Raw genomic sequence first — 19,650 nt, forward strand, 5'->3', positions numbered from 1 at the left:
CTAATTCATTTATATCATTAAAAAATAATGATTTATTTTACTTTAGTAAGTGTGTCCAGTCCATTGGAATCACAAAAGTCATAGCTGATAACATCAGAACCAATAATCCCCGAGACTCCCTTGGGTGCCCTACTGGATGGGGCCTGGCTGGGCGAGACGAAGACACTGAGTGCAGTCCGAACTTGGGGGAACTGCCAGGTTGCTGTGTCTCCATTCCTTCCCTGTCCCAGGAGAGAGAAATCCCGGATCAATGAAAGGAGAAGCAAAATGGGGAAGAAGTCTTTTGGTGGCTAACTGTTCTGTGTGTGTTTTCCTTTGTTCCGTTCCATTTTGTTAATGAGTGTTTTTACCAGGAAGTTACCCATTTCGTCTAGATTTCTAGTGTGACGCAATAGGTGTCTCATTCTAGTTTTCAACCGAATTGTCACAATTAATGATAAAACGTCAATACCTTATTATTAACTGACATCCATATTTCACTTGGGTTTCCTTCATTCTAACTTTTTCTCTTCCAGGATGCCATCCAGGGTATCACGTGACATGTCTGTTTAGGCCCCTCTGGGCTTTCTCAGTTTCTGAGACTCTCCTTGTTTCTATGACCTTGACGTTGGTGAGGAGTACTGGTCAGGTATTTTGTTGACTGTCCCACATTGGCATTTACTTGGTGTTTTTCTCGGGATTAGGCTTGAATTATGGGTGTTGAGTAAGCAGATCACAGAGGTAAAGTGCTTTCTCATCACTTTATATCAAGGGAACAGGCTCTCAGGGCAACTTATCACTGTTAATATTAACTTTGGTCACCTGACTGAGGTAGTTTGTCAGATTTCCCCACAATGAAGTTAAGTTTTTCCCATTTCCATACTGTGTGTCTTCTTTAGGAGGAAGCTACTTTGGGAACCAGCACTTATGGAGACAGGAGTTATCTCCACCTCCACAATCCATGGATGGCTGAGTGTCCACATCAATTATCTGGACTTCCACATAGGAGATTTCTATTCAACCCTATTCATTAAAACAAACAAACAAACAAACAAAACCCTGTGCAGTTACTTATTTTTACCAGCATGGACACCTGTGGATAGTATTTTTTGTTTTGCTTTGTTTTTTTAACGTTTTGTTATAATCCAGCAGTCCAGATTTTGTTGCTAAGTTCATTCCTACTTTGGCTATTGAGAGCTCTTTCCATTGGTTCCTGTTTTCCTTTGACATCATTCCATCCTGTGGTTTTTTTTTTTCTTGGTACTTCCTTATTTTCTGATATAAGATTCAAGATTGTCCTGGCTCATATATTTATTGTGTCAGTCCTAGTGTCAGCCTTTATTTCAAAGAGCTCTGGTTCCTTTTACTAGAGAATGTTACTAAAAAGTTACATATAGGGCTTCCCTGGTGGCGGGGTGGTTGAGAGTCCGCCTGCCGATGCAGGGGACACGGGTTCGTGCCCCGGTCCGGGAAGATCCCACATGCCGCAGAGCGGCTGGGCCCGTGAGCCATGACCGCTGAGCCTGCGCGTCCGGAGCCTGTGCTCCGCAACGGGAGAGGCCACAACAGTGAGAGGCCCACGTACCGCAAAAAAAATAAAAATAAAAAATCAATCAATATAACAATATATCAAGGAGGAAAATCTATATGATTATCTCAATAGATGCAGAAAAAGCTTTGACAAAATTCAACATCCATTTATGATACATACATTCTATATAAACTAGAAATTAAAGCAAACTTTCTCAATCTGATCAAGGATATCTATGATAAACCTACAGCTAATGACATGCTTAACAAAGAAAGCCTGGCTCCTTTCCCCCTAAGATCAGTAACAAGGCAAGGATGTCTCCTGTCACCATTTTTGTTCAATATCATACTTGAGGTTCTAGCCATTGTAACAAGTCAAGGAAAAGAAATAAGAGGTGTACCAATTGGAAATAAATAAATAAAATTGTCTCTATTCATGATTGACATAATTATGCAGAGAATCTTAAAGAATCAAATAAAAAGTTAATAAAACCAAAGCATCTACAAACCTAGGAATACCAAGGATTGCTGGGAACCACCAGAAGCTAGGAAGAGACAAGAAGCATTCTTCATTAGAGCCTTTCAAGGGATCACAGCCTTGTCGATACCTTGATTTTGAGCTTCTGACCTCCAGAACTGAGACAATATATTTCTGTTGTTTAAAGCTGTAAGAAGAAGTTACTAAAACTAATACCTGAGTGTAGCAGGGTCAGTATTTGAAAAGCAAATGTATTTCTATAGATTAGCAATTAACAACTGAAACTGAAAAAGTTCCATTAAAATTGCACCCAAAACATCAAATAACTGGCTAACTCTAAAAATATATATGCTAGAGTGTATGCTGCAAATTTCAGAATATTGACCAAAGGAGTCTGATTTAATAAATAAACCAAGCACTATATCACGTTCATGCATTGAAAGACTCAATATTGTTAGTTCTCCTCATATTGATCAATAGACTCAGTGTTATGCCAATCAAAATCCCAACAGGCTTTCTGGGTTGAGATTTATAAACTGATTCTAAAATATACGTAGAAAAGCACACAAATTTGAGTAACAAAAACAATTTTGCAAAAAGAATAAAGTATTTTAGCCATTTAAAGAATGACAATATTAAGTACTGATGAGAATGCAGAAAACTCGAATTCTTGTGTTCCTAGTGTGGATGCAGTGGTACCGCCGCTTTGGAAAACAGTTTCACCGTTCTTTATCGTGTGGCTCAGGCATCCCACTCCTAAGGGAGATGACATGAAAGTATACACGCACACAAAAACCTATACGCTAAAGTTTGTGGCTTTATTCATAATCGCGCCAAACTGTAAACAACTCAACCATCAGCCAAATGGTGACGGATAATCAAACTGTGGTGTGTCTGTGCGATGAGACGGTTCTCACTCAGCAACAGAGAAACAGGCTGCTGATGTGCTTGGCGTGGGTGGGGCTCAGATGCATCGTGCTGGGTGAAAAGTCAGACTCGACAGCATGTTGCTTGAAGCCACTTGTATGACATTCTGAGAAGTTGAAACAGTTGAGACAGAAAACACATCGTTGATGCCAGGGCCCTGGGAGAGGGCGAAGGGGTGGACCACAAAGGGTACGGAGGGAGCTTGGCAGGGGTGCCGAGCTCCTGCCTGGATTGTGATGGTGGATCCACGGTCATATGCATTTACCAAAGTTCACAGAGTGGGAGAACTAACAAGGTGAATGTTTATGTACGTAAATCACACTTTAATAAACACGATGTTTAAAGAAAGATGGATCAGAGTGCTTTATCCCTCTGCTTGGACCCTCTGCTGCTTCCTGTCTCAGCGGCCCCCACCTGCACGTCCTCTCCCTCTGCTCCAGCCTCGCCCTCCTGGCTCCCTGGCCCCCTTCAGGGTCCCGTGAGCCCTTTCCTGACTGTTCTGTCCAAACTGCAGCCCTCCTGATAGTTCCTGCCCCTCCCCTCTTGGTTTTTCCTGTATCCAACATACTGGATTTTTAACTTACTGCTACTTTATTGTAGATTAAAATCATGTAACTCCACAAGGGCAGTTTCTTTTTTTTCTTTTTTCTCTTTTTTTTTTTTTTTGTGGTACGCGGGCCTCTCACTGCTGTGACCTCTCCCGTTGCGGAGCACAGGCTCTGGACGCGCAGGCTCAGCGGCCATGGCTCACGGGCCCAGCCGCTCTACGGCATGTGGGATCTTCCCGGACCGGGGCACGAACCCGTGTCCCCTGCATCGGCAGGCGGACTCGTTCAACAACTGCCCTACCAGGGAAGCCCCAGGGCAATTTCTTTTGATTTTGTTCCCTCACCTAGAACAACACCTGGTGTTCGGTGGGCGCTCAGTAACTTTTATGGAATGATTGGTGAATGGCTGGAACACCGCGGTGTCCCTTCCCAATCCCATCGACACCCACGCCTACACGCCTTCACACCCTCGCCACTGGGCGGCTCAGCTCCCACACCTCTTTAGACAGGTTCTGCCAGGGAGCTCTCTGACCAACCTCCAAGGCAGTGTTTCTCCCCCCTGCACCTTTCCTCCAGCATGGGGTCTCTCCCCGCCCACCCCAGCTCTGCCTGTTTCCCCAGGGGGGCTGCGGGATGGCTCCTAACATCTCTCCTCCCTTCCCACCCTTATCCTGCCCCAGCTGGCACAAAGCAGCATCAGTGTGACACAGAATTGAGGAAGGAGATTTCCTCTGTGTGGGCCAATCTGCCCCAGAAGACCCTGGATTTACTGGTGCCACCCCATCAACGTGAGTGGGGTGAGAAACTCCCCCTGCCCACCCCTCTTCTGTCACACCCAGAGGCAGAGCAGGGAGTCCTGGGTGAGGGCAATTGTTGAGTCACCTTGGAGAGGAGGGCTCACGTCCTTGGTACCCCAGAGCACTCGTCTCCAAGGTGGGTGCCAGGGGCTGTGGGAGGAGATGCCTGGGCCGTATTCCGTTGGGCAGAGTCACCCACACTCCTAGTGTGGGGAATTCCCTTCAGAAAATCCAGAGAAAAGGTAGGGGGACACCTACAGTTGGAGCTGGTAGAAGGATGAGGTGTCTGGGGTTAAACTGAGCTGTGCTGTGTTGGGTGGAGCCCAGCGGGGCCTGGGGAAGAGTCAGTGCAGCTCCAGGTGGTCCCACGGTCCCGCCCACGGGTCCAGGAGTCCTCGTGGTGGGCGCTGGCTCCTCACCGCAGCCCACCCCACATGTCCCCTTTCTCTTGTATTCCCTCCCTTGCCTGCCGTGCTCTCCAGCCAATGAGATGACAGTGGGGAAAGTGTATGCAGCTCTGATGATATTCGACTTCTACAAACAGAACAAAACCACCAGAGACCAGATTCACCAAGCTCCCGGAGGCCTGTCCCAGGTACCAGGTTCCAGGAGTTCCAGGAAGTAACCCCAAGCCTCTGCCACCTTCCACTGTTTGGCAGCAGAGGGGACCTGGCCCCTTCTTGAAGAAAGTGCAGCAGGAAAAAAAGGAAAATGAGAGGTTCTTGTAGCCGCCTCTCTGGCCCACAGAGTCAGAAACCCCATATAGCCTGTGCTTCCGTTAGTGGGAAGTGCACACAGGCGGGGCCCAAAGAGGTTCAAACCAACTGCCCAGGGTCATGATGTGTCCCACTCATGCCTCTGGCTGGGATAGTTTGGAGGACTTTCTTCCAGAGGTCATCCTTCAAAGATGACGACTTCACCACACAGCCAAAACCTTTGGTGACCGTGTGTAGACTCTCATCTATAAAGTTGTCTTGTGTCCAGCACTCAGGACATTCACCCCCAGGGTGCGAAGTGTCTGGTGCCCACACCCCAGCCCTGAAATCTGCTCCGAATTCTGCTCAACCTGGGACTCTGGCAGCCTCTACCAGTCCATCCAAGTTGATGATGAGATGAAATCTTTTTGCCATTTGTAATCAGATCCAGTCCCCAAATTGTGTAGGAAGGGAAACTGAGGCTCCAAGAAATGAAATGACTGTCCTGAAGTCACTTACAGGCCAGACTGGGAATGGGCTTCTGATGGGCGAGGGGCAGGCCCAGGGATCCCCATCCTGCCCTGGGGGGTCCGGACAGGTGGCCGAGCACCTTGGTGCCTGGGGTCCATGGGGCGTCCCCATCCTCAGAGACCCTCCTCCTGGCGCCCCTTCTGCAGATGGGCCCCGTGTCCCTGTTCCACCCTCTGAAGGCCACGCTGGAGCAGACACAGCAGGCCGTGCTCTGCGGAGCCCGGGTTTTCCTTTGGCAGAAGAGCTCGGCCTCCCTCAGCAATGGTGGGGCAGTGTGAATACCACCGGGCAGGGTGTGGGGCCTTGGCGGGAGGAGGGCAGGGGTCCCCCCGGGGCTCCCGTGGGCAGTGCCCCAGGACAGGGAGCACTTGGGTCTCACCGCCACCCAGCCACACCCACCTCCACCCAGATGCTTCGCGGTGGGTCCAGCTGGTCCAGTCTGCCACTGGAGCCAGTTCTGTGGTGCATCTGAGGCTAATTCCTGTAACAGTAGACAGGTGCTCTGACGGCACCGGGGCCACCTGCTTCAGACAGTCTGTTATTCCAGCCCATGCCTCCCACTGTGGGAGCCTGTTCCTCTCTCAGGTGAGGGCTCCCCTCTGCTTCCTCGTTGGTCTTCGGTGCCTGCAGACCATTAAGAAGGTATCTGTTTCCACCTCAGCTTCTCACCGCTTTTTGTTAATGGCCTGTTAGTGTTCTCATCTTCCTTTAAGACACTTTCCCTCTCAGATCTCCATTTTGATATGGATGTCTGTTTTGTAGACAAATTGGCAAGGTCTTTCCCTATCACGTAACTCTTGGTAATGACCCCAAAACCAAGTGATCCAGAATAGCCATCCCTGTGGCACTCTGAGGGGTGCCAGGCTGGGCCGCACCGGAGGGCAGGACTCTCTCAGCCACCGTCCCCAGTCAGAGGGGGGTGTCCCACATCTGCTAACATCCCGTTGGCCAAAGCCACTCATTGGTTGAGCCCAAAGCAGGAACGTGCGCTCTGTTTCACCGGCAGGGGCTGAGGGTGGGCCTCACACCCACTTGCCGTCCTGGAGAACCACGAGGCCAGGCAGCAAGCATGGCTAGGGCTCCCGGTTTCTTCCTCTCCTGTGCATGTTTTGGACACACTTTTTGAAGGCTGATTTTGGGTCATGGACTGTGGATCAGGTAGCTTTTGCTGAGTAACAAACTGCCATACTTAGGGAGCCGGCCCTAAGTGCTTTGGCAGTGCTTTGGGCCTGGGCCCGGGCCAGCTCCTGTGGGGCTGGTGGGCCCAGGACAGCATATTCTCACCTCCTGTGTCTGGGCTCATCGGTGTGGGGAGGCTGGAGAACAGCCCGAGGGGAACAGTTAGGGTGCAGGCGTTCAGGCCTCTCCTTGTGCCCCAATGGCCAAAGCAAGTCACCTCCCTAGCCCGAGCTCATGGGACAGGGGTTGACACTGCGGTGGCACAAGTCCAGAGGTGGAGAGGCCACAGGACACTGGGAGAACCTAAGCACAACTGGTAACGCTCGCGTGTGAAAACCGCACTCTTGAGTGCGTGCAGGCCCTGAGGGCGGCCTCCCGGCCCCCGGGAGCCCCCGTGCTCCCACACTCTCCTTTCTCCATGCTGATTACGATCCCTTTTGTGCATTTAAAGTTAAACAGTGGATTCTGAGTGTCCATGTGTGTGTCGGAGGGGATGGGGTGGGGAGGTGTCTTTGTGGATTGATCTGAGCCGGGCTTTCAGTTCAGGAAAATGAACTTCGCTTATTTCCAGGGTTATAATTTCTACACAAATCAGTTACCACCCCTTTTTGTTGCATGTGAGAGAGGGCCCAATCTACCGGGGCCAGGCAGTGGGGGCATTTACTGAGCCTTCTGATGGCTGGTGTAAGTGCCCACCCGGCCTCGGCATGGTGTGACCTCAGAGGTGACCAGGCCTTGGGGCCAGCGTCCGTCCTCCTGGCCGTGCTTCCTCTCAGGATCAGCCTTTCCTGAGGCTAGAGCAGCTCCAGACAGCACAGTGCAGGGGAGATGCTTGCAACTTGAGAAGAGGAAGGATGTTCTCAGAAACCCCAGTGATGGTGGGTCTGGTCATCAGTGTGGCCAGCGCAGGCCGTCAGGCTCCACCTCTGAGCTCAGAGTGTGATTGTTGCTGCTCAGCCTGGGTGACGGAGAATGTACGTGATGCCTCATTGCACACGAGAACGAGCAGAAACCCAGGCAAATGCTGGGCTGTTTTGGTGCCACTTGGGAGACACAATAAGAAAGACAGACACTGACAAGGAGAGGGCAGGCGGTTAGGTTGCGTGTCGTGGGGAAGGCCTCCAAAAGTGGGCTCACCAAAGGTGACACTTGTGCCTAGACCTCCGGGCAGGAAGGCCTCCGTGGCTGGGGTCAGGGGAGTCGTGAGTAGCCGTGGACCATCAGGGCCGACGGAGCAGCCGCGCAGGCTGGATGCCTCACCCGTGTGCATGTGTGTGGCCTTGTCCCACTGCACATGTAAGCCCCTGTCTAGGCCAGATGTCCCCAGACTAGGGTCCCCTCTCTGCCCATCAACTCTGAGCGGGCACGACCATTGCTGTACCTCCACTGGAGAGTGGCCACACTCAAGAGGCCTCCTTCCTCTGGGCTCCTTCTAGCCCAGAACAGGGTCGGGGTGGAGGTTTCTGGCAGGTGGGAGCCACGTTCTGTGGCCCATGGACCTCCAGGCCCACAGGACAATCCTCTCTCCTCCACAGACATACCCAAGAGGGTGGCATCAAGGAGTCGGTCTCCTGGGGCACTCGGAGGACCCAGGAGGTGCCCTGCGAGGTGACGATGCCCCTGGAGCATGGCCACTCCACGGAGATCCCAGTGGTGCAGACAGGAGAACCGATGAGGGCTCCCAGGGCTGGGGGGCCGAGTTGGGGGTGGGGTGAGAGTGGGAGGGTGAGGGCGAGAACAGGATGGGGGGGAGGCTGGCATGGGGGAGAAGGTGAGAGTGGGATGGGGGTGGGTGTGACTGGGGGGCTGCTGCCCCCCCAGGCTGTGGATGTCCAGATGCACAGCATGGCCCTGAGAGGCCCTGACGGGGAGCCCCAACCCGGGCTGGAGAGCCAGGGCCGAGCGGCCTGGCAGCCGCCTGGCAGCGGAGACTCAGGTGGGTGGTCTGGGAGGGTTGGGGTCATGGGAGGGGGGTGGGGGTGAGGAGACTTGGCATGGAGGAGCTTGTGTCCCACACACGGGCTTTGCTGGGGTGGAGCCTCCCCGAATGCACTGTAGCCTGGACACCACCGGCCCTGTTTGGAGCCCTCAGAACACGATGCTGGCCTCGAGAGGTGTGGCCAGGCCAGCAAGAGTCCCCACTGCCCCGTGTCACTGGCCCAGCCCTTCCCTGTCTCTGGGACACGCCTCTCCGGCTCCAGCTTTTCACTCCCCCAGAAATCACACACACGGCCTCCTCAAGCCATCCTTTTCCCTCATGTCCTCTCGGAGGCCCTGGGGGTGACCCTGCTCTCTCTCTGGACACTGGAGGTTCTTTCTCTGGGACTCGCTTGACCACCTGGCAGGAAGCCCCTGGCCTGGGGGCTGCAGCACTGTTTCCTGGGCTGAGCCCTTGGGTTGAGCATTCCTCTTCCAACCCCTCACTCCCCCGTCTCTGCCCACTGCGCCTGGTGACCTCCTGGCCTGGCCACCTCCCTTCGGTGCCATGCTGGCACCTCTTCTCCCTCCTTCATGCTTGAGCCCGAGCAGTGGCTCTGGGTGAGCCCATTTCCGTGGGTTGTGCTTTCAGCCCTTGGGGAGCAGCCTCACGGTGCTGGATGGACGGAATGGCACAGTGGTCTCGGATGGCACAGTGGTCTCACTGTGGCCGCCGAAGCAGCTCTGGGCCCCACTGGGGATCCTTCCAGCCAGGCCAATGGCCTCCCTCTTCCTGGCACCCTCCCTGTCCTGTAGGGACGCTGAGGCCAAGAGGCCTCCTGGGCCCCGCCCGGCCTGGGAGAGACAGGCACACAAACAGCATTTTGTGCAGAGTGCTTCTGAAGAAGCGGTGGGTCTCGGGTGGGCAAGAGCAGTCCAGGGAGAGGGAGGGGCTTGGTGGTCCCTGAGCCCCAGCCCCTCAGTGGGCCTCCCCAGGGACCCTGCCAGACCGCAGGCCAGGCCCTCCGTGGCGCCATGCTCCCCCCCTCCCCACCAGCCCCCTGGGGCACAGCCTCCCTTGTCTGGGGAGATGCCCTAACTTCAGGGATAGAGCCCCAGGCCCATTCCTCCCGATGGGACGTGTCCTGTGGCCCGCCCAGCCCCCGTGTCATGGCGGCTTCCCCGCCGCTCTGGGCCTCCCCGGACCCCACTCTCAGGCCGTGCGCCCGCCCGTGTCCCCGCCCGCAGCCTGCCCCAGACGCCAGCCCCATGAAGCGCTCCGTCTCCACTCTGGCGCCACAGCGCCCCCCCGTGGCTCGTCTCTGCAACGCCGCCCTGGACCGCGCTCCAGCCAGCCAGGCCGCCCCCCACCATCACCACCGCTGCCATCGCCGCAGGGACAGGAAGCCGAGGTCCCTGGAGAAGGGGCCCAGCCTGTCCGCAGACACAGGTGGCGGAGCGTGCGAGGGGTCTCTCGAGGGGCGGGGGCTCGAGCTGGGGGTTCAAGAGCACATGGGAGCACCTCACAACCGCACAGCCAGCCCTGAGCCTGAGACCAGGCAGGAGCAGCCCCCAGCTCTGCCCTGGGACCCTCTGCTGGGGGCCAGTGACCTGGGGGGCCAGGCCGGCGTGGGGTCTGTCTCGCCGCCGGCTTGGCTGTGCTGACTTCTCCTCTCCCCCCGCCAGCACCCAACAGCGCCGCGGGGCCAGGGCCGCCCCCGGGGGACGGGCCAGCAGGCTGCCGGCGGGAGCGCAGGCAGGAGCGAGGCCGGTCCCAGGAGCGAAGGCAGCCCTCCTCCTCCTCCTCCTCCGAGAAGCAGCGCTTCTACTCCTGCGACCGCTTTGGGGGCCGTGAGCCGCCCCAGCCCCAGCCCCCCCTCAGCAGTCACCCCGCGTCGCCAACCGCTGGGCAGGAGCCAGGACCCCCGAGACAGGTACGTGGGCCTGAGGACCCCGCCTCGCCCGCGCTCCCTGGGGTCCGGGAGGGAGCCCCTTCCCGTCCTGGTTCCTAGGCCCCAGCCTGCGCTCCTCGCTTCCCGGGCCCGTCCGTCCCGCCGGGCGGAGCCCTGGCCCTCCCGCTGTCCAGTCCCTTCTTTGCTTTCCTTCTGACAGAGGTGGGCTGGGCTGTGGTCTCCTGGTCCCTGGCCCTGTGCCTATCCCTTGCTGTCACCACCATCCCCAGACTGCCATCCCACCCTCCTGGGGCCGCCCCGGGTCCATCGCAGCTGCCCGCCCCCGCCCCCCGCCGTGGCTCTCCCCTGTGCCGTGCCCTGTTCGCCGTGTCCTTTGACTGGGATTTGCTGTGTTCCCGTTTCCTGCAGGGCAGTACTTCAGCGAACGGGAGCCCCCTGCTGCCAACATCTGGTGCTAGCACCCCTGGCCGCGGCGGGCGGAGGCAGCTGCCCCAGACCCCGCTGACCCCCCGTCCCAGCATCACCTATAAGACGGCCAACTCCTCGCCCGTCCACTTTGCTGGGGCTCAGACCAGCCTCCCTGCCTTCTCCCCCGGCCGGCTTAGCCGTGGCCTTTCAGAACACAACGCCCTGCTCCAAAGAGACCCCCTCAGCCAGCCCCTGGCCCCCAGCTCTCGGATCGGCTCCAACCCGTACCAGGGGCAGCGTCTGGACAGCGAGGCTGCTGCCCGCACGCAGCCTGAGGACACGCTCACCTTCGAGGAGGCCGTGGCCACCAACTCGGGCCGCTCGTCCCGGACTTCCTACGTGTCCTCCCTGACCTCCCAGTCGCACCCCCTCCGCCGGGTGCCCAACGGCTACCACTGCACTCTGAGGCTCAGCTCTGGCGGGGGCGGCCGCGGGCGGCACAGCTACCACCACCCCGACCAAGACCACTGGTGCTAGCCGCACCGCGACCGGCGGGCGCGTCCCAGGTGATGAGTTTTATCATCCGCGCTGGGCTCCGGGGCGCTCGGGCGCTGAGGCGGGGGCAGCAGCCCTGGGAGGAGAGCCTCGCCCCTGTGTCTCCTCCCTCGCGCTGGGCGGAGCGGTCTGTAGAGGGCTGTGGCTCCCTCTCTACCCCTCCCGCGCTGCCTCCCTGGGTCTCAGAGCTCAGAGCCTACCCAGGACGCGGCTGTGTGTGCTGAGCCGCACTGGGTGAAGGGCCCAGCATCCGAGGTGTGTGCTGGGGACGTTTTGCAGGAGGGCTGGATCTTGTGCGGATCATCCTTCATCCAAACGTGCGGTGCAGAGGAGCGGGCGAGACCTCAGGCCAGAGTCGGTGGTAAACCGAGCAGGTCTCGTCAGCCCCCGCGCACCGGCAGTCCGGTGGCGCCCTTCGCACCTAAAATGGCAAATAGGCGCTAGAAACACACGCAGATGCTCTGTCCTCCCAGACACGGTCAGCCCTGACGGGGACCAAATCTGGACCACGTTCTTGCTGTTGGTTTTGATTTTTAGTCACGACACCCTTCACTCGTTTGTTGACTCTATATACTTGATCAGAAAATAAAAATAAAAAACCAGAATAACGGGGAAGGGAATGTTAACATGACTGTGAAACATCAAACCTATAGGAGGATCTCAGCCTCTCAGGATGTGTGTTCTCGGCTTGCTCGAGGAGATGCTCTGTGTCCAGTCCAGGCGGCCAACCAGACCACCCCGGCTCCCGCGGCTCTCGACCAAGTGCCTGACCTCCTAGCCCCTCGCGCAGGCTCCCGGGGCCGGGACGGGAGGCCTGTGTGAACTGCGAGTGGGCTTTGTGGAAACTACTCCAAAGAGCAAATGAGTAGAAAGCGGATGTAATGGAGAACGTGCAGCAAACATCCAGTAGGTCCGTCGTAGTTGGAATGCAGCGGCCGTTTGCCCTTTTTCCTCGAAGCAGTAGAGGCTGCAGGGCACGGGTAGCACGGCCCGCGTGGGCGGGTCAGTCTTTCTACACGCGATTCTCAGGGACAGGGTGCCTGACAGGCAGGGCGCAATCTCTGTAGTTGTGCAAATTTCTTTTCACAGAAGGCTCATCGGGGATAGGCTGGTGGGAAGCGGGGGAGATTGGGGATGGGGTGGGGACTGGCGGAGCGCCCGCATCTGAGCAGATGAGGGCAGCTGGGAACCAAACGGGAATGAGGCCGGAGCTCGGAGGAAGGAGCAGCTCAGCTGAAGCTGCTGAGCTGGGCATCTGAGCCCACACTCTTTCTGGCACAAGAGGTGGGAAAGCAGGCAGCCAAACGAAGTCCCGCTTCAGGGCCACATTCAAAGGAGAAACACCACTGTTAGGATCTGGTGCATAAAACACTGGGAGACCCTTTGTTTTGTGAACAAAAGGAGCATTTAGATGAGTAGATTCTGGTGTGTCCTCCATATTTTGAAATGTGAGATGATCTCTTTGCTGGATCATTTGAGTGTTCCCATTGGCTTTTACCCCATGATTCTCCTAAAGAAACTTGGAGTGTGATGTGTGTGTGTGCGTGTCTGTGTGTCCCCGTGAGTGGATGCCATTAACCCATAGGGCTGTGCAACAAAAGACACACATTTATTATTAGAAATAAAACACACAAGACCGCCACCTGTTCTAGGGTTTGAGCATGATTGTGACCAAACCATTTTATAGAATTTCCTTACTTGAAGGCACAACACTCTGAAACTTTAAAATAACAGAGTATTTTACTCAAATAGGATATAATTAAAATCGGAATCTCGGGCTGTTCATGTCATCACTGGCTCCTGTTGCAAAGCAGAAGGATGAGTATTTTGGGACTGATGCTTTGTCTCTGGTCCCCCAGCCCATATTATTTTGAGTGTATTCTTCTGTGCAGAACCACAGCTGCTTCCCCAGGCCATGCTGGGCAGAGAATCCACTTTTCCAGACGCACACAGCCATGCTGGCTTGTCTGGATTCTTCTAGACACTGGAATTGGTGAAAATTACAGACAGCGGGGGATATACTGTCTTGTTTTCCTGACTCTGCATTTTGTTTCTGTACTGTCTCTTCTCAGCTGTCACGTTTCCCCCCAAATCTCATAGTGAGTTGCCAAATTTGAAGTGCATCACCCAGTTGTCTGCATCTGGAACCAGTCAAGCAGTGGCTGTAGTTTGAATAAGTTATGTGTGCATGTAAAATATATACGTATATACATATATTCAAGTATGTGCATGACATGTATATCTTCATACTTTTTGATAAAATGTATTCATTTGTTAATTTTTAATTATATTTGATATAAATCAAGGGTTTGTTGCAAAACTTTATATTTAAGAACAGTGTTTAAAAAAACAAAAACAAAAAGAGAAGTGCCAACCATTCAACACAACTGGGACTTGCTTTAAAAAAAAATTCTGTGATTGACTAGTTTGCTGCCTGAGTAATATTTATCAGCCAAACTTTGGATTCTGCTATTGTTTCTACAATGACATTTTGTATGAAGCAAAGTCCTTGGATTAAAATAAAACTTAGCAAAAAATCAAAAACAAAACCCCACCATGCTGCTGGGTGATATATGCAAGGGGTGCGGAGCCAGGTGGATGAGCCATCTCCGTGGGTACGGGGCTCGGGGGCGGAGTGCACAGGGCTCAGAAGAAGGTGAGAACCTCTTCAACTTGCTCTGGGCCTGATAGGATGCAAGGGTGGATTAGGCCCAGCTTCACGGTGAGGATCAGGGTAGGCTTGTGGCTGGAGGAGCCAGGATGACTCACGGGGGATGTGGTTGTGTTTTAGGGTTAGGAATACAGTTTGGGAGTTGAGCAGGCATTGGCTGAGGTTTGGGGTGGCTGTGTTGGGTGGGTTAGTGGTTAGAGGTTAGAGTTAGGTTTGGGGTTGAGGTTGGGGTGTAAGTTAGAGTTGGGGTTAGGAATTAGAGGTTAGGGTTAGGTTACAGGCAAAGGGTTTGTCTATATAACCACTAACAGTGTAGGGTTATGTGGGTATAAGAATTAAGGTTTTGTTCAGTCTACTGTACATTAGAGCTCATTTAGAAAAGGCATAATTGAACAGGCTTAGGTTTCAGACAAAAATGAAAATTGTGGTTCTGATTACACTGGGCAAAGGGATTGGAGTAGGGTTCAAGTTTTTCATCTGTTCTGATCTGGGCCTGTATTTGGATTAGGGTTAAGGGTGGTGTAGGATCATGGTCAGGCTCAGAGGTTAGGGTCAGGGAGCAGAGTAAGGTTCAGAGTTCGAGGGTCAGGAGTGAGGATGGGAAGTCAGGCTCAGCGCTCGGGGTTAGAATGTAGGGTCAGGGTCAGGGTCAGGGTTAGAGGCTCAGGGACAGAATTAGAGGGTACATTAAGAGGATGAGGGGCTTCCCTGGTGGCGCAGTGGATAGGACCCCGTGCTTCCAGTGCAGGGGGCCTGGGTCCGACCCCTGGTCAGGGCCCTGGATCCCACGTTCATGCCGCAACTAAGAGTTCGCATGCCACAACTAAGGAGTTGGCAAGCTGCAACTAAGGAGCCCACGAGCCACGACTTAGGAGCCCTGGAGCCACAACTTAGGAGCCTGCCTGCTGCAACGAAGACCAGGTGCAACCAAATAATAATAAAAAAAAGAGGATGAGGTTTTGAGGGATAAGAGTTAAAGGATGCAGGCTAGAGGGTCAGGGTTAGAGGGTCAGGTTAGATGGTCTGAGTCAGGGTCAGGGTAAGGGTTAGGAGTTTACAGGTCAAGGTCGAGTATCTAGGGGCTAGGGGTTAGGAGCATTAGGGTTTAGGATTCGAGATTAGGAGGTTAGGGTTAGGGAGTGAACAGTAGAGGTTTGGGTGTTAGGGTTAGTGGGTTAGTGTTAAGCACAACTGGCCCACGGCCCCCCTAACCACACACCTCTGAGTCCTGTAGGGTGGACAGGACTTGCCCGGGGTCACTCACGAGTGTGGGGTTCACCTGGACCACTGGTTATCTACCCCCATCCTGTAACCTGAGAGCAGAAGAACGAAACGTCTGCTCGGGTCACTGACTGTTTCAAATCCTACTCAACCTCAGTCAACGGCTGTTAGGGCCTCAGAAGCCCACAGGGTTCCCTCCTACCATCTGAACTGGAAAGAGTAGTGCTAGCCCCACTTGGCCTGGGCAGCCCGGGTCCAGCACAGGCCTGACTGAGCTCACTCCATGGTCATGTTATGAATTTATATAGAATAAAATTCAGCCCCCAGGTGCTGCCTCCTGAGGGCTGCTGGGGCCCTCCTGGGACTGCAGGCATCCTTTGTCCCATCTGGGTGGGCATCAATAGACATCAAGTCTCAGGACAGCCCTTGACCTCTGACCATCCAGGCAGTCATCTGTGGTCCTCCAGGTCAGGCCAGTCTGGTCCCTGTCAAACCTCTGTGGCCAATTACTAAGCTGACCTTGCTGCTGGGAAATTGAACAGCTACCTGGGCAGCACAGACAGCCCTTTGGGATGTTTCAGTTACTAACATCCATGTGGTTGAGAAAAGGGCCTCCCCCTCACAGGCTCATAGCCTGGTATGAGCGAGGTAATAACCGTCTAAACATTTGAGTGTGTCCCTGACACAACAACCATACAGCAGATCATGGCCTTGGAATCCTTTGGGCTTCCAGCTGTAACAAATTTTTGATATATATATATTTTTGAGTCTTAAGTAATTAATTTATGAAATTCTTTTCTTAAAAGACTTGATATTAAAGAAAAAACATGGGTTAAACATATCTGGGGGAAATTGATATCTTTGCACAAGTCCTATTTGTGGTTCTACACCTGTGTTATTATTCCTTGGGGTTCATATAGTTTATCTTTTTTTTAATATCTTTATTGGAGTCTAATTGCTTTACAATGGTGTGTTAGTTTCTGCTTTATAACAAAGTGAATCAGTTATACATATACATATGTCCCCATATCTCTTCCCTCTTGCGTCTCCCTCCCTCCCACCCTCCATATCCCACCCCTCTAGGTGGTCACAGAGCACCGAGCTGATCTCCCTGTGCTATGCGGCTGCTTCCCACTAGCTATCTGTTTTACATTTGGTAGTGTATATATGTCCAAGCCACTCTCTCACTTTGTCACAGCTTACCCTTCCCCCTCCCCATATCCTCAAGTCCATTCTCTAGTAGGTCTGTGTCTTTATTCCTGTCTTACCCCTAAGCTCTTCATGACATTTTTTTCTTAAATTCCATATATATGTGTCAGCATACGGTATTTGTCTTTCTCTTTCTGACTTACTCCAGGTTGTGTGATTACATCTAGAATCATCTACAGTGCTGCACAGGGCAATGTGTCCTTTTTTGTTCCTTGGCTAATATTTTGTCTGTACTTGTACCAGTTCTTCTTTGTCCACTCATCTGTTGCTGGACTTTTTGGTTACTTCCATATCTTGGCTATTGTAATACTGTGCAGTGCACATTTGCCTTCCTGTGCCTTTCCAATTCTGTCTTCTTTGGTTATAGGTCCAGGAATGGGCCTGCTGAATGATATTGTAGCTCAATGTGTACCTTTTAAAGGCATCTCCATTCTGTTCTCATTAGTGGATCTTTCAAGGGTACGTCCAACTGAAAGTTGAGGTTATGCATTTCTCCACAAACACTTCAGCATTTATTGTTTATAGGTTTCTTGCTGATGGTTATTCTGAGGTGTACCAACTGAAACCTCTTTGTAGCTGAATTTGCGTGTGTCTCATAATCCGTTGAAATTAAGCTTTAAGGCATGTCCATTTTATTTTTCAAACTGTGATTACAGCTTAGCTCTTCAAAGTGTTTTCTTAAAGTATGTGTCACATTTTGAAATTTATTGGCCATTACCTCCCTCAAGGCATTTTGTGGGCAGGTCTCATTTACAGCCATGCAGTACTTGTTCACATGAAGTGACCATTAGCACAGGTTTTAAGCTGCTTTTGCAGGTAACGGCCAGAGGGTGGCAGCCTTTCTACGTTCCCCATGCTGGTACTAGGGAAACAGACCTTCCTGCCACTGGTGTTCCTCGGTTATAAATTAGAGAGAAATGTGCCCGGATAAACCCCCAAATGCTTACGTCTCCTTACTTATGTTTGTTTTTAAATTTAATTTATGCTTTTTATTGGAGTAATATTCCATTGTGTACATGGACCACTGCTTCTTGGTGCACTCCTCTGTTGATGGACATTTTCGTTGCTTCCAAGTGTTGGCTATTGTAAGTATTGCTGGAGTGCAGAATTGCCAGTCTGTGTGGTTTTGATTCTCATTTTCTCAGGTGACAGGTCCAGCAGTGGGTATGATTGATTGCCTGGTAGCGCAATGTTTCCCTTTTCAAAGCACCTCCATTGTGTTTTCATTAGTGGTTCTTACCACGTCCCCCTTAGAACGGAGGGTACGCACTTCTCCACAATCGCTTCAGCATTTATTGCTTGCAGCATTTTGTTAATGGCCATTCTAACTGCTGTGAGCTGATAGGTTTTTGTAACTTGGGTTTGCGTGTCTTTACAAATACCTAAAATTCATCATTTTTCCAAGCCGTTTTTGTTTGTTTAAAAAAAAGGAGAACGAATTGTTCATACAATATACCTCTTGAAATTGTCTTCTTGGAAGGTTGCCCTCTTTTGAATTTCTTATTCGGTTTTCGACCCCAGGAATTTTTTGGTGGACAGATGCCATTACAGAACTGCACGTTTGGTGAATAGTTAGTGACCATTAGCAGTGGGTTTAAAGCTGCTGTTGTGTGAAACGGCCACTAGGAGGCAGCATTTCTCCATTCCCCAATCTGGGTAGTAGGGCAGGAGACCCTTTCTGGAAGTCGTGTTCCTAAGTTATAAATTAGAATGGAATGTGCCAGGAGAAACCTCCATACGTTTATGTCTCATTACTTCTTGTTGGTTGTCTTAATTTTTGTAATCGGTGTAATGATTAGAATATTGTTTGCCCTAGCTGTACACAATCTGGCTCATTTGTACATTATATATGTCTATTCATATACAGATCCTCTTCCCATGCAAAATATTACAGTGTTCCGTAGACCTCCCTTGCTATATGGTCGGTCTTTGTGACACATGTATATAATATGTATTGGTATATGTAAAACTGATCTTCATTTATCCATTCCTCCCACCTTTCCTTTTAGATAAGTATAGTTTTTTCCTACATCTGTGAGCGTCTTTTCTCTGTGGAAATATTTTCCTGTGTGTCAGTTATTAGATAACGCCTATAAGTAATATCATAGGATATAGGTCTTTTGATTTCCAACTTACCTCATGTTCCATGATTATCTCTAGGCTCATCTGTGATGCCTCAAAGAGCAGTAATTCATTGTTCTCCATGGTGAATATTCCATTGTGCACATGGACCTCTTCTTCTTTATCCATTCACCTGTTGATGGACATTTTGGTTGCTTCACCATCTTGGCTATTGTGAATAAGGCCGCAGTGCAACTGATACAGCCTGTGTCTTCCCGATTCTGGACTTCTCAGGTGAGAGGCCTAGCGGTGGGCCTGCTGCGTCGAATGGAAAACGTAGGGAGTAACCAGGCAAGGTCAGTTACCATGGCAGCCCTGGGAAAAACATTACCAAGTGACACTAACACTCCCAGGAGGCTACATTTGTTTCCACAATAAGTAAACCTTTCTCATTTCTAAAGTACTATACTGTGAAATATGCATCTCAGTCACAACTAGAGGTTACTCAGTGTCTGCTGTGACTGGGAGGAAAACAGAAGGGCCTTACACAGTACCTAAAGTAATGACAAGAAGAAACTAGGGGCCACGGGCAGAGACAGACAGGCTCAGACAGGCTCCTATCCCTATGACATTCTGAGGAGATCACGTTGTAAGGGCTCGAGCACGAGAAAGCAGCCACTAACCAGCTACCCTGTCTCAAATATTTGGAGAAAGTCAATGCAAATACATACCTATGTATTATTCTTTTCTGATCATTCTTTCAGTGTAGCCCTTCTGGCTTTGTGCAAAGCGATTCTTTGTTTTGTACCTGAAAAATGAGTGGCACATGTAAATGGATGAAACATGTCAGAACAGACATCCAACGAGCACTTCAGCTAACGAACGAGGAACTCGGAGTTCTAGGAAAGAATCGTAAAAGTAGTGTAGAATCACAACATCTTAGAGCATCCTTTATATCAACTCCCCTCTATCATATCACCAATCAGTGGTCATCAGCCTATACATGAACTTTGCAGTGACAGAAAACCCAG

The 19,650-nt window shown here is 52.0% G+C and overlaps 1 protein-coding gene and 1 long non-coding RNA gene across 3 annotated transcripts in view; one reads left to right on the top strand and one right to left on the bottom strand.

Moving 5' to 3' along the window:
* Positions 1-2,851: 2,851 nt before the first annotated feature.
* On the top strand, positions 2,852-12,559 carry LOC132500656 (voltage-dependent N-type calcium channel subunit alpha-1B-like). The gene is given in 10 exon segments (XM_060115749.1): positions 2,852-2,940; positions 4,084-4,250; positions 4,742-4,854; positions 5,632-5,759; positions 8,200-8,330; positions 8,481-8,580; positions 8,582-8,600; positions 9,830-10,034; positions 10,268-10,515; positions 10,903-12,559. Coding segments are annotated over 10 exon segments (1,737 nt in total). The 3' UTR covers positions 11,440-12,559.
* A 1-nt stretch (position 12,560) lies between these two features.
* Positions 12,561-19,650, bottom strand: part of LOC132500911 (uncharacterized) — a 55,956-nt gene continuing 48,866 nt past the window's right edge. Inside the window, exons 2-4 of one of the 2 annotated variants that reach the window (XR_009534093.1) lie at positions 19,351-19,427; positions 18,695-18,937; positions 12,561-12,772 (exon numbers count right to left, since the gene is read on the bottom strand). This is a non-coding gene — a long non-coding RNA (uncharacterized LOC132500911). The remainder of the gene's footprint in view (positions 12,773-18,694; positions 18,938-19,350; positions 19,428-19,650) is intronic. The other variant, XR_009534094.1, reaches the window with a different exon arrangement.

This window comes from Mesoplodon densirostris, chromosome 13, assembly GCF_025265405.1.
Source record: "Mesoplodon densirostris isolate mMesDen1 chromosome 13, mMesDen1 primary haplotype, whole genome shotgun sequence".
NCBI lineage: Eukaryota > Metazoa > Chordata > Mammalia > Artiodactyla > Ziphiidae > Mesoplodon > Mesoplodon densirostris.